Genomic DNA, 14,900 nt, shown 5'->3' with positions numbered 1-14,900 from the left:
TTTAATCCCTTTATTTTGTTTAACTTCGTGGAAAACTAACTAGTCATAGTTACGGGGGAATGTCATTTTGTTTTTAATCGGTATATTTATAACCATTGACCTGCTGCAATTGCCCGAGGCCCAACATGACCGGCCGCCCACAGGTACTAGACTTGAAATTATTAATTTACGCCACAACCGGCGAGACACAGTCTAATTGTAGTGGTTCGTCGGATCTTCTTTGACCGTACAGTAAACGAAAGGGAAAACAACTGGCGTTATCATGTTATACGCATCATCACCATTTTTTGACCGAAGATCCTTGAGAATTATACCTATAAAAAGTGAAGAGTTCAGTTTTACAGACTTGTCAGTCAGGCCTGAGCGACAGACCGGCACCAGACTACTGGGCAGGGTACTCAAGCGGAGGTCCTTCATTTAGTGATGGCACAGAAAAGTCCCGTTAATCTGGCGTGCTCAGGTTGCCTCGTGCTGAGCTTGCACATTGAAAGAACGCGCATGCCCCCAAAAATCTGAGTGTATAAGTTCACGCTGGAGTTTGTGTATAGACTTAGAAAACTGCGCATGTGTAATATTCTCCCGGTTAAACAAAATAATTACCAAGCGGCAACTCAAAGCAGATGTTTCCCCGAGTAAGGTAAACTTGAAGGAAAGGAAGGACAAAGTACAGAAGAGGAAAACAAGTGGCATGCAATTAAAAAAAGGGGGCCAATCTTAATCAGGGTTTGACATTTTGAACCGCGGACAACTTATAGATTTGTTTTTAACCTGACTGTTCAGAACACCGTCACATCTAAGGAAGCACCTGAGCACGTCGCGTCTTTGAACTTTTTGCTCTTAATCCATTGAAAGTGATATTCAGGTCACGCCCCTATTTCCAAAAATTGAAAGTTCTTATTTTGCGTCTACGTCCATAGAATTTAATTAGGTCCAAGGTAATTTAGTGTTTTCGGTTTCACATAAACTTTCTCCTCCAAATCGTTCAGCCGTCACTAAGTTCCCGTAATGTGAAACAGTTGATGTTGAAAATGATACAAATGTTACTAATTATTTACAATTGTTGACAATAAGGGTCCATTTTTAATAATCGGTGAAAAAGTAAGGCAAAAGCAAAACCAAAACTTGTGATTGCCAGAACAGTGAACAAATACAACAATGATGTTTTGGAACTACAATAAAAAAAAGAGTTATCTAAGGTTTCACCGTCTCTTATTTCTATTATATCAACCCTGTCCAAAACACCCCCCCCCCCCCTTTATTAGACACCTCGGGTCCGCCCTCTGCTGGAAGTTTACGTGACAAATAACTATCACATGAGGGCGCCCTTTACAATCGCCCGATGACATGTTTTTGTTTACGTATTCAGTTCAGTGTACGATAGATCTGCTGTTCACCCAAAAAACACGTCATTGTCTGATCAAAATCTTTGTTCTGTTTTGTTGCCTTACAAAAGATTATAGGATGGTCAAGTTTTACTCATAAAAATGACGGTGGTTGTTCACTCAGAGAAGCAGGTTTTCTAGTGAGATTTGGTAAGCCGTAAGAATTAGAAAATGGGCGAAATTGCATGGATATCGTTGATTGTTCTTAATGTTTATTTTTAGGCCGTGCCACTGTCACTTGAACTTTGATAAATTGTGTTTCGTAACTTAAACTTGTTGATCGATTAACTCGGCTCAGCTGTCACATGTTGACTCTGCCTTGTGGCTTATATAAACATGGCTTTGTCCCCCTAACACTAACAGGTGCAGGTGGAGGGCATGGAGGGAAAACGTATTCAATTATGAAAATATAAAATTCCAAGTAATACTAGTATAAATACTTAGCTTTTACTTAAGTTTTAGTTCATGTAGTTTTAGGCCTATAAATTATACTATAAACAATAACAAAAAATAAAACTTAATTAATTAATATTACCAATTGTGTGTACAACAAAAGCTGTGCTGATTTCTCTAAGGATTTATAATTAATCTTTAATGTATTGTGTGTGCCAACTATCATGACTATGAAAACTTGGGAGAAATTGTGACTGTGCTCCAACTGTGCCAAAGTGTTGCAGGATTACAAGTATTAAATGTCTGATTTATTTTCCAATAAATTATTTAACCAAATCAAGATCATTGAAACCTTCCTGTGTGTTTGCGTAAACTGTCATTCCTGTTTGGTCAATTGGGGGGGGGGGGGGGATTTCGTTTGCCTAGCACTGCAGTTATAGTGAAATGTTAGACACAAAAGTTTCAGCCGGCGAATTATCCTTAATTTAGATGCATTTATTTCTCAAATTCACATTCTAAACACAGTACCAGGAAAAAGTGCCAAGCTTAACCATAGGATCATTTGAGTGTCTCTTTAAACCTCATAATGAAACCGAAAATTGATAATGAGATAAGACACACCAGTAACATATATTTTTCTATTAAACCCTTACAATCCTATCACAGAGTGAGCCGGATTTGTCCAATCGGAGCCGACGGATCTTGCCATCCTCTATGCAGCTAGACAAGCGCCCTCGGTTGGTAGATGGTAAACTACCAGTCTTTGTCTTCCCTACAGAGCTGGTGTACTACGCCGACGATCGGAGCTCCCATAAGCAGGTGCTGACCGTCTACAATCCCTATGACTTCACGCTGAAATTCAAGGGTGAGCCAGGCTAGACTTCAAGGCAGTGGATATTTAGCCAGTGCAGGTTTCCTTTCAGTTAAAGGGAAGATACAACATTTGCACTCATCAAAAAACGATATGATCACATTATCACGAAATATCTAACTGGATTGTTAGGGAAGGACAGTCTAAAGCATCCTGTAAAGTTGTGGCTCCTGGTGTGCTGACGTTTTCAAGAAAAACTGTATTTTTCCAACGCTGGTCGGCCGACCAGCGTTGGAGAAAACTGGCCTTTTTCAAAAAGTGCTCCTACTTTTTTACATTTAGTTTGTCTGCATTTTCTTTGCAATTGATTACACACATGTGAAGACTAAAACCCTGCTAGACTGATTCTCTGATCTTACAATTCCCCAAAGTCTATAAATTTGTTCGTTTTATCTTAAGTGGGGTCAGGGAACCAGACTACAATAATATGATTGGTTTTCTTGGTTTTTCCAGCATCTACGAACCCAAAACGTGAAACAAGTCAGTGTAACAATATTTTCTATAACATACTAATCCTCCAAAACCATTTATTTCTGAAAATTGCAGCAAAAGCAAATGTTGTACATTCCCTTTAACACAAGTTTGCCAGAGGAATCAAAGACGACCTCTGGCGAACTAACGTTTGCTAACGAAAAGCTGGCACAGCCAAAATGACATAATTATATATTAGCCAATCAGAGAAAACCTTCACTAAATAACATTTACTAAAGGGTGCAGGCCAGTAAATAGGCACCAAAATTGCCTACGCCGGCCAAATCCTGATTTGCATGCCCTCAAATTCTACAGTATTAAAGCATTTTTGAGGGCCATGAACTTGTGTTGGTTCGTCTACCATGTTATAACAGTAAGCATATTTGGTAAAGAGAATTATTAGTTTTCCAAATTAAGGGTTGTTTAGTCATTGATTTGTGCACATTGCTTCTGTTAATTTCAGTGCTGTGCACAACACGTCGCAAGTATGCGGTGGTGGATGCCGAGGGGACCATCAGACCAGGCTGCTGTGTGGATGTGTAAGTCTGCCAAAACTTTCTGCTAAAACCTTTTTATAGGCAAGATTTGTTTTTACAATAATTTATTATTTTTATGGAGTGGGGGTTGGGGTGGAGAATCATATTTTCTGGCTAGATTTGGTAGTTCATCGAGCTGAATGCTGTGGACAGGCAGACCACTGTTGTCCTTAAGGAGGACACTTTACTGCAGTTTATGACATTGTATTTTCATTCAGCGGTATACAGGACTTGATGGATCTTTTCTAAACACCACTCGCATAAAATACTTCAGTCCCATATTATGTATAATGTCCACAGTCATGAGAATTCTACGTTGGCCAACAGGATTAGGAGTAATAATGATGTTACAATAAGTGTACTTTATTGATGCTACCGTTGTTTTATAATTACTTGCAGTGTGATACGACACAAGGAAATCAACGAAGCCTCCTACGGCATCAGTGACAAGTTCCGGCTGAACCTCTACGAGCACGGCCGCCGTGATGCCATCGGGAGCAAAGACATTCCCACAATCCTTCTGCCCACATCTCAGGGACGAGAGCGAGAATCGGAGGAGCTGTCATCATCGCAGGCCGAGAGCTCCGCGAGTTTGCCATTTACTGCTGGTAAGAAGACTACATGTAATCGGTAATGACCCCTAACTCCATGGGCATTTTTCACTAGGAATATTCCCGTAGTGAAACATGTCTTTCCCGAAAGATTTCTTTAATTCTTTTCTATTTCTTTCGAGTTTTTAGTCCACACATTGGGTAGCAGTTGGCCTTGTGTTCGGGCGACATCCTTAAAAAAAAATGATTCGTTTCAATCACATTTTCTCTAAATTCATGTTACAGTTGCTAGGCAGCGATCAGCTACCCCAGGCCCGACGGTTGTACTATTAGCTTTAGTCTGTGTCGCGGCCCTGCTACTACCAATGCAAGGAGAGGCTGGCTCCAGTCTTCCAGTTTACCTCCATCTGACAGTCAACCAAAAGCTTATAGCCGCATATGTCTTAGGTGAGTCTCAGGTGATACGTGTTTGATAAACAAGGGAGTTAAGGCCATATCTGGATATCTTGGCTGTGGCTAGACCTAACACATGCATCTATGCGAAGTGGCTGCAGCCGCTTCCATAGGCCCGTGTGTAATTGTGAGCCATAGCCATGTCGTTTGGACACAGGCTTGATGGTTCTTTGCTCACCTTCCACTACTTTGACCCGGGTTCGAATCCCGCCTGGACAACATGTGTCTTGCATTTCCACTCGCCACCCAATGTACTTTGTGGGTGTCCCTGAGATAGTTCTATGGTTTTCCTGCCACCTCTAACATTTAATATTTCTTCGTCATCTCACATTAGATTTTGTTAGGCTTTCTACAGGGGTGCATACCTATGTTCCCAATACCGATGTTCCCCAAAATCCTTACCCTATAACCCTAATCCTAACCCTAACCCTAATCCTAAGGATTTCGGGGAACATCGGTATTGGGGAACATACATGTAGGTATTTGGGAACATCGGGTAGACCCCTTCTACAGTGCATCACTTTTTTTGAGAAATCGTTAATTTCATTCCCAGAACAATTAAAACAAATATATTAAATTATCATAACTATTCTGCCAGATGTTCAACATGTATTCTGTACTTTGCTGATATCAAACTCTGCGTTGTTCATTTTAATGTTGTAGGTCTTGTTACCATGGTGATTCTACGGACATGACGATGCGACCTTTGACCCGAGTTCACTAGAATTTCCACCCTTCGTTCAGCAAGGACCTGATGATGATGATTGCTGCAGAGTTGTTGGCTGTGAGAGTGTGACCCGAGTTATGGACTCAACTTGAGTTGAGTTGCAATCTTTTATTGAGCTGAGTAACTAAGATATTCAGGCCAAAATCCAAACTTTAAGGAACGTGTTTGTTTAAATAACAGAGTTGTGATTATTGGATTGTGGTAATTGACATTATGTGATGTTGAAAACAATGCCAAAATTGTCCTTAATAATTGTGCATTGCTGGGGGGGGGGGGGGCCTTTGCATGCCCCCATACCCCAAACAAGCGAAAGTTTTAGTTGCTTTATGAAACAATAATCAATATTACCAACACAAAAATGTGAGAAGTTTGCAACCGAATTGTAAAAGATTACAATTGTAGTCCATCCCCTAATGGATGGGGTCCCCCCTCCCCCACGAGGATGTGGGTAACCCCCCCCCCCCCCCCCCCCACGAGGATGTGGGGAATTTTAAAATGTCCCTCTGCATAGTTTTTAGATAAGCATTAGAGTGCTTGCAATAAAATTTCATGAATGCATCCCTAACATCTCCTTGCCCCCCTCCCCCCAATTAATTCCAAAAATGTCCCATAATTTTTATCTACCGTACTTTGAATGGGTAAAATTCTCATGTTTATTAAGGAATGCTGTTGTCAAATTTATAGCTTGGGCACTTGGGGCTGATAACGGAAAATCCCCCAAACGACCGAGCAAGAAAATCTAAAAAGTAAGCATGAACTTGCTAGCGAAAGATCCAAAGTTATTGGGCACTACTAAAGAAACAGGTATTATGCAACTCAGATGCTGCAATGCAATTAATGAAATTTGTCATTTTAACTGAGTGTACAAGATGTGTGATTATGCTAATCTCAAGTTTTAAATGTAGCTAAAAAAATGTGTGGAAATGATTGGAATATTTGCTTCATAGTGTGTTAAGGTGTTTTTTCTTTAAATCTCAACTGACAGCAGTTACAACAAAGCGGGGAAAATCCATTATATACTCGGACTTATTATGGGCTAGCCTTGAACCCACTCTGGTTTTGATGTGCAGACTTGTACATTTATTTCCATGTTCAATCCAACGCCAGGCTGTTCTGGGACCTACATTTTACGGGAGAGGGTAGGACATTCTCCCTTGGTTCAGTTCCGGACTTGGTTGTCTAGGTTTATACCTCGCACAGTTTTATATTCGAAATTTCAAAATAAAATGTTGCACCTGTCAAATGTACTGAAAAGCGTTTTTTGGGAGTTTGTGAATAACTCAACTAATTGAATATTTATTATCACGTATTTATTTATTTACTTTGTATTTCTGCTCTTGTTTTGTTATTTTTTTAAAGCTTTTTGTTTTTCAATGTTGTAATTTATTGCACTCTTTATTTTATAGTTGATTGAATGAGCAGTGGATTAAAGGAAAATTATTATCAAATATCGGTTGGAACAATTTGCTTTTGTTTGGACACCTTTCTTGTTGTTTGTATTTGTCCTTCGGTGTCAAACTTTCTACAACATTTTAAAAACTATTAGAAACCACAAACAAAAATGTCAAGATGGAATAGATGGAACTTTTATTGGCTTTTCTGTCCATTATTTATCCTTTACTTTTACAATATATATAGATAATTGTGAAGTGTAAGGGGGGGGGGAGGGTTCAGAGAATGTAATATAAACAGATTCTGATTTGTTTACGTTTAAAAACACAACTTGGTATCTTCTGGGGAGGGGGGGGGTTCATTATAGTCTACTCAATATTTATAATTCTAAGCAATCCTTTCCCCTTTTGTGCAGAAAATCAAATCCTAAACATAAAATGGCATATTCACAAAACCTGCCTATACGTATAGCAAATTTTCGCATGAATCTGTAAAATTTGATTTTTATAGTCACAGCCAAGCTTTGCACTCAAAGATCAAAATACCACTTGAAATTATGCTTTCAGCTTCGACCATAGAATTACATGCCTGCAGATTTCATTTTAGATGACCTGGATACTATGTTTGGGTGAAGGACATCAACGAGTAAAATTATATGGTTTAAATTTAAAATTCAATCTGGGAATTATTTTTTTGTTACGTGCTAGGACCAATTTCACACAGCTAAGCCAAAATCTACTGCTTTGAAATTCTGTGTACTAAGATAGCTAGGAACCAAATAATGGAGCAAATTAAATTCACATCACATGTACATGACATAGCGCTCACCTATTGTTAAACCAAAATTGGAGCCCTGTTAAATTTTTTGACAATAATATTATGAAACTCCCTAATTCACTTTTTTTTCCAATTATATTATTGAAGCACTAGCATTCCAATAATCTTTTTTTATATAAAATACATATTTCTGATTAGTTTCTTCTTTTTTTATGTACAAGCCTGCGATTATTCTAATGCATTAACAAAATTAAATAAACGGATACATATTGCGATTGTTAATTTACATTCACTTTAAGTTTATTAAGTTGTTAACATAATTTATATTCTTTTTTTGAGTGGTCCTCATAGCCTGTTTCAACGAGAATTTGGACAATTATACTATTTAACAAAGAACAGGGTAAATTGCAAGTCAAAATGATCCTTGATTTCCAGGGTTTTTATCAAATTTTTCCAAACCTTTTTGGAACAATTATTGTGATTTTTAGATAAGTCCAATAACAAGGCAATAGAGTGCCTCGATTTGATGCAAGATTAGGTGACATTTGAGTTAATATTCAACTTATTGGGAAAATGTGCTTTTCGGTTCAAAGACTCACAGGAATATTTTAAGGACTTTTTAAGACCTTTTGGAGTTTCCAAGTGTTCTTGTAATTTTTTTTTTGTAATTTCTGAATTTAATTAACTTGAATTTTGATTGCCTGATTTTCATTTACTGAAACCAGTTGCCTTGTACATGTACGATAGCTGGTATAATGCATCCGCCATGACTGGGGGCCATCATGAGCATACAGTGACTCTGCGTCCAGATTGGTCAATTGGTTAAAATTTATCAACTTAGTAAAATAGGGCTTCATCGCTATATGAACGGCAACTTATGATTTGTCTACTCATATAGGCACATATATAAAAAAAAATACATCCACTGCGTAATACACAGATTCTAAATATCAGAATTTCTGTCTCGCGACTCACTCTTCAACCGACAGAAATCATAAATAACTAAATTGTGCCAAAATAAACAAATTATAGCAATTAAAATTCATTGTGTAGTCCTCATTTTTTTGTTGTTGATCAAAATAGTTAACAGCAAATGTATTTTTTAGTGAACATTCAGTATCCGTTGAACAGACATCATGAATTTTGCGTTAGATTTATTGCAGACTCTAATGTTGTTTATGTACAAAAACTATCAGAGGAATAATTTTGTTTCTTTACATCATATGAACACTTAATTTTTGTAGGGGTCAAAGTTTTCACTGGATTGACCCTATTTCATGTTATATTTACACTGGCCACTTCGGTGCAGTTTTAGAGGGGAGGGGCTGGGGCAGCACTTTGATCAGCATTCCCCCCCTAAAAAAAAAAAAAAAAAAATTACCAACAACACCCTATAACAAACAAACAAAAAATTGGTTAGTTGTACATTTTCCTTTTGAGTTGAAAACATATTGAAGAATTTCTAAAGATCCGAAAGATTCATAAAAACTCAAAACAAATTCTAAAGTTTAAACCAAGTCTTTACAAGATTTCTTAGAATCATGCGTCAACCTTAAAGAAAATGAGAACTGCACCTGGGGCCATGGTTAATTTGGTGTGCATCTGAATCAAAATTAATGAGTACATTTCGAATTAGTACACAAAGTTTATAAACTAATAAATAGTCCGGTTGCAAAAACAAAAATAATCAAATTCTCATTGCAGAAATGTTTTTGCTGCAACTCTATTATTCGATAAGTACACTGTTAAAGATATACAAGTTGTTGAGTATTGTTTTAAAGCTGATCGTTTTCATATTTATTGAATATCACTGTTTGGCAGGTTTGATGTTAACATATGCTACGTTAACATCAGTGTCGTAGAACGAAGAATCGAATCAAAGTGGAAGCATCAAAAAGCAAACCATGCCCAAAAAACCATAGCAAATAATATCAACACTGACTTTATTTTAACCTTTTAAAGATACTTTTACTGCCAGTCTAATCAATATACCTTTATCAATTAATTTGTTCATGCATCAATAAATCAATATTAATCGATGAATGCGTCAAAGCAACATTCACAGGAACATGATCAATTTATGTTTATCACAACACATGGGCAATCGATAAGTGATCAATTCTTTTCTGATCAAGTATTGATATAAAGCGTATTGATAAATTAATCAATAATCTCAATATATATATTTAGCATCTCTGATTAACTTGAAATCTCTCCTGTAACTGGTCGCTGATTTGAAAATAGAGGGCGCCCCACACATATCTCCTCCAGCTTTCATTGGATCACAGTGGACACGTCCCACAGCTGTACGGACAAATTTATAAAAAAAATTGCAAAATTTATTTTATTTTTTTTCCTGGACAATTTTATATGACACCCTCATGTACAAAACATGGCAACAAAAAAAGTTGCAAATTTCCCAACTTTCATATTAAATTTATTCAATCACAGGTCGGTACACTTAGGTCTACATAACATGCTGTTAAATCAAGCCCAGCAGAATCTTACAAAGTACAGTTGAAACTGACTTGAACCTTCTCTTGCCATGGTGGAATGACGAAAGGTGGTAAAAGTATCATTTAAAAAAAAAAAAAGTTGACAACAATTTTGTTAGCTGACCTTGACCTCTGTCTATTGTGATATGAATGACATGAAAACAGGTGGTAGAAACATCTTAAAAAAAACAACCTTAATAATGTTTTGTTCTACTGACCTTGATGACCTTATCTGTGCCACATGTGACCAGTTGACCTTTGACATCATCAAGGTGCATGGAAACGACGGCATGTTTGCTGTCATAGAAGGAGGCCATCGGAGCCCGACTGCAATTCAGAAATGAACATTATGATCATGGTCTTGCGGCAGGCTTCTGAAGGGCTTGTGCCGGGCTGGTGATGGTTTTGTCACGGCTTTGTGATGGGCTTGTGACGGACTCAATGGAATACAACAGTCGCGCTCAGCACATTTTTTTATGAATATTGAGAGAGAAGTATTTCTTACTCTGCATCTGTTAGGGTGTCCGCACATTCCTTGCAGATGCGAACCTCAAACTCGAAGCCGAACGCAGGTAACGTGGAACGCTCTGGCGTACACTTGTCGCACAATGCGTGGCCACACTTCCTGCAGTGATGCTTGGGGCGGAAAACAATAGAAGGAACTTGTTCAGTAAAAAGAAGACAACAGAAGAAAAGTGGCAGCATTCAGGCAACAGTGAGCAAGCGTCCTTCAATACTGACGCTCTTGGCCACTTTTTCACCACAGAGGGCGCCCTTGAGCTTACCTGTCTGACGCCCAATGTCTTATTCGTCCACATCTCCTTGAAGTTCCAGAAGAAGGGGCTGCTGCATTTCTGACAACAGTCACTTTCCTCCCACTCTGGAGTCTAGCAAAAATGAAACAAGAAAAATGTATTGATTTTCTGTAATTCTGATGGAAAATATCGAGGCGTATAAAGCCCATCAACAAACCTGTCAATAAAAATAGCTTTACCTCTTGTCTTTTTGCAGCCATGTTCCACACAACGATGTTGTTGTCGTCCCCGGCCGAGAAAAGTTGCTTACTCCTCGCCGAGTAACAGACAGATTCAACTTTCCCTCTGTAATCAAAATATTTTAGCTCAGAAAGTTTAGCTTGGCCAGTTCATACTTCACGTGAATGCAAAAGCGAAGCGAATTTCATGACGTCAATAAGTTTCATTGTGAAGTACACCGTTACTATAACCAATTTTGCTTCGTCTTCAAATTTAGGTGAAGTATGAATCGAGCTTAACATTTACTAAATTGAACACAGACACCTAAAACATCCTTCAGCAAAAACAAAACCTGGCTCAGAAAAGCCAGAATCTCACGTGTGTCCCTGCAGCTCAAAGGCGGTGCCTTTCTGTCCTCCGATATCCCAGACGATGATGGACTGATCGAAGCTGCCGGAGAAGAGAAGCTTGTTCTCCGCGTCCCACGCCAGACATCGGGTGCTCCCTTTATCCAAACGGAAAAACAGGAATGGTACTGGTGAAGGTGTGCAGAGGTCGATGCCTCTGCAGTGGTCACTTTCCATTGAATTTTTCTTTAATGGAAATGAGTTTTGTGGTGAAACAAATGAACGGCGTGAATGTAAAATGCTGAATGTGTTCAAGCCACTCCCTTTTTGCGGTATCTCTCAGCTGCGCCATTGTGCTCGGTGAAGTCGGTGAAGGGCAAAACCTAAATATAGATTTACATCACCCTGACGCAAATTCCATCTTCTGAATAATGTTTTAATTACTCTGACCTTTTTATGTCAAAACAATTCTTATTTCACAAGTTTCTCATTCAAACATAGCCAGATATCAGTGTGAGTGCTCCTTTGAAGTGGGGTGAACTATTGACCCTAAAAGTCCTAGCCAAACACCTACCCCTCTGACAAGAACCGCATGTTTGTGTAAATAAAATCCTTTAAAACCAGTCTAGTCAGCCTCGCCACAGGGCATGGATAATCAAAGCTAGTAATTTGGAAACGGCCTCAATCTTGGGCCAGGGACATCTTTACAGACTGTGGACCTTTCCTTGGAGTCAAGGAACCCGACCCAACCTCCTCGTGATGATTAGAACCTACCGGAATGTCCTTTGAGTGTTGTGATGACCTGGTGACCGCTGTCCATCACCTTCAGGACAGTGATCTGACCGGAGTAGTCGGCGATGAAAGCGTGCTTGGTCTCTTCATCAAATCTTAGTAAAAACTGCGAGTTAAAGAAATCAGTTTGCTAAAATGATTGAAGCAGCCCTCTTTGTAGCTACCAAGTTTCAAGGAGCATCAATCCCCATGTTAATTAATATTGGCTAGGCTATACCTTCCTCAATCCCACAAAATCCTCCGCTGTGCAGGCACCCAATGGCACACTCTTTGTGCCTACCAAGTTTCAAGGAGCATCAAGCCCCATGTAAAGTAATTGTGGCTGGGCTCTACCTCCCTCAATCCTGCAAAATCCTCAGAAGCTGCGAAGCTATTGTGCTAGCTATTGTTCACATAATCCGTCACCGTGCACTTGCTTTGTACAATAGCATGTGCAATGGTGACTCCATTGAAGGGGGCCTCATGAGTGCACAGTAATTACGTGCCCGCATTCGTCTTTATCTTTTCATAAAGGATACTGCAAGGCCGTGCCCCAGGCATCCAACTTGTAACCACCCAGACGCCGACCAGACTCGCTACAATGCCACTGGAAGTACTTGTCCCTGCCCAGGCTTAGCACGAGCTCAGTCAGGACTGAGAATGAGACGTCGGTCACGCGACTCTGGTGAGCTGAAAGGAGGAGACAGAGGAAAAGCCAAGAGAGTTACGAACGAGAAATGAAAGGAAATCTGCAGTCTGAGCGAGCGAGAGTGAATACTTTGGGTTCAGACCTAAAAATCACGATCTAATTGGTCAATGCACACTGCTTGACTGACAAGCACGAAAGGGCCAGGGAAGGTTTTGTGTCTCGTGTCTCCCTCTGCCATCAGTTACTCATCTTACCCAGATACTCTCTCCTCGTCTTCAGGCTGTTAAAATCCTCCGACAGGCTGAACTCAGAAATGTTGCCGTTGTCCAGACCAACAAACATTCTCCTCGTCTGTGGGTTGAACTCCAAGGTGGAACAAGAGGCTAGAGTAGAAGAGAAATCAACATCTTAATACAAATAAAGCATTTCACCCTAACCTTCCTCCAAAATCCTTTGCAAAATTGAGGATTTGGCAGGATTGAGGCTGTATGGCAAAAACATGTGGCTGATTTTCGATGTTGTTTATGCTCGGCCATGCATAAATTTAGACCTAGATTATACTCGAAATACTCCGCACTGCTCCAGGATGTCACTGGCTCTGCCTCAAAACATTGACATTGATTGTTGGAGGATTTTGCAGGATTAAGGCAGTTTGATATCATCACATAAAGTGTTTACAAAAGGGTGGATTATAATCTGAAAAAAAAGGTCTGAAAAAGAGACAGGACGTACCTTGCATTGAGTGGCAGATGCTTGGCCAGTAAAGACCGGAATCCCTCTTCAACCATACTCGTACCGTTCTGATGAGAAGTACAAGAAAAAAAATGCTGTGTTTTATATGACACACTGGATGAACTTTGCTGGACACTTTTGTTAATTCATGTCTGTTTCTTAACAAACGAATGTGATGATAAAAATTAAAATGCTTACAAAACAAGCATTTGCTTTCTTTTTTAGTTTATGGTTCCCATGTCAAAGCAGTGACTTGCCTTGGCCATGTAGAATGGGGCTAAAATAGAGAGAATGTTGCATCCTGACGCCACTATTTTTCATCATAAATTAGGCCAATCTCAATGAAGGTCAATCATTGCAAAATGTTGAAAAGACATGAAGTTGGGACTAAGATCTGAAGATAAGAAACATTTTAAATTTTGTTAGAAAATAGCCGAAAATACTTTGAAAATGCACTCGACTCTCCATAGACTTTGTACACAACCGCAGAAGTGGCGTTTGGATAATAAGTTCTTTTCGGAACGGGGTCCTTAACTACACGATTACCGTTCTTTCCTTGAATTGAAAAAAGGTTAAGTAAACAACATGAGTGACTGACTTATGAGTAAATCAGGCAATGCGATTGCAGTTGCAATGTTGTCCGGGGGTCCAATGTAATGTAGATTCGGACGATCAAAAAACTTAAGTTCAAGACTGAAATATTACCTGTCTTCGCTCACGCTGATCACTCCATCCTCCTTGGGTATTATGACGGCTTTTGTGACTGTTCCGTTACATCCTTCCAATTTACTGAGTAAAATCGGCCGCCTCGTCTGCGGCCTAGTTCTGATTTCTGCCGCCATGTTGTTGTGTGACTTTACGCATGAAAATTCCACTCACATATCCCATGCACAATGCATTACATTACGACCACGGGATATGGAGCAGACAGGACCCTGCTTTTTAGGCATAACAATTCGTATTCGAGAGTTGGATACCAGACCAAATTTCGTCTGCGTTTTGACATGACGTCATACAAAACAATCGATGAGTCAGTCGCACACAATACATTATCACAAATTCAATGTTATTCAAACAATAATTTATGCTTTCATGCCTTGAACTTCATGAACTCAACTTAGCGAGAAATATAACAAGGCTATTTTGAACCAAAAAGATGACTTGGTACATTTTTGTCAAATGATTTGGCCTGATCGTATTGGGGTGGTTTTTTTTGGGGGGGGGGGGGGGACTCGGAGGGAGCATGGCGGAACCGTCTGAGTGAATTGACGCCGGTCCATATCCCAAGACAATAACCAATAGGAAATTAAATAATTGAATTTCCATCGAAAAAGAACGGATGGCAGTAAGAAAAGAAAAGAAGTCAAGAAAATGGCCGA

At 39.3% G+C, this 14,900-nt stretch overlaps 2 protein-coding genes across 3 annotated transcripts; one reads left to right on the top strand and one right to left on the bottom strand.

Annotated features, from left to right (window-relative positions):
- Positions 1-1,346: 1,346 nt before the first annotated feature.
- Positions 1,347-6,847, top strand: LOC119724271 (motile sperm domain-containing protein 1-like). The gene is made up of 6 exons (XM_038195247.1): positions 1,347-1,532; positions 2,442-2,640; positions 3,581-3,656; positions 4,053-4,261; positions 4,490-4,651; positions 5,321-6,847. The coding sequence occupies exons 2-6, from the start codon at positions 2,490-2,492 to the stop codon at positions 5,350-5,352; spliced, it is 630 nt and encodes a 209-aa protein (XP_038051175.1). The 5' UTR covers positions 1,347-1,532; positions 2,442-2,489; the 3' UTR covers positions 5,353-6,847.
- A 101-nt stretch (positions 6,848-6,948) lies between these two features.
- LOC119724270 (WD repeat and FYVE domain-containing protein 2-like) lies at positions 6,949-14,414 on the bottom strand. 2 transcript variants are annotated; one of them, XM_038195244.1, is made up of 11 exons: positions 14,227-14,414; positions 13,522-13,589; positions 13,044-13,172; positions 12,680-12,830; positions 12,144-12,256; positions 11,401-11,557; positions 11,043-11,148; positions 10,834-10,935; positions 10,554-10,684; positions 10,267-10,375; positions 6,949-9,857 (listed from the first exon to the last, which is right to left on the bottom strand). In XM_038195244.1, exons 1-11 carry the CDS (start codon positions 14,361-14,363, stop codon positions 9,828-9,830), a joined length of 1,233 nt encoding a protein of 410 aa, XP_038051172.1. In that variant the 5' UTR covers positions 14,364-14,414; the 3' UTR covers positions 6,949-9,827. The 2 variants fall into 2 exon arrangements, with proteins under 2 accessions (XP_038051172.1, XP_038051173.1); XM_038195245.1 differs by having other exon boundaries at positions 11,401-11,527; positions 14,227-14,413.
- Positions 14,415-14,900: the final 486 nt, after the last annotated feature.

The sequence above is a fragment of the Patiria miniata genome, unplaced genomic scaffold (genome assembly GCF_015706575.1).
Source record: "Patiria miniata isolate m_02_andy unplaced genomic scaffold, ASM1570657v1 HiC_scaffold_18, whole genome shotgun sequence".
Taxonomy (NCBI): domain Eukaryota; kingdom Metazoa; phylum Echinodermata; class Asteroidea; order Valvatida; family Asterinidae; genus Patiria; species Patiria miniata.
Note: the sequence above shows the minus strand (reverse complement) of the source record. Positions and strands in the feature narration are given on the sequence as shown.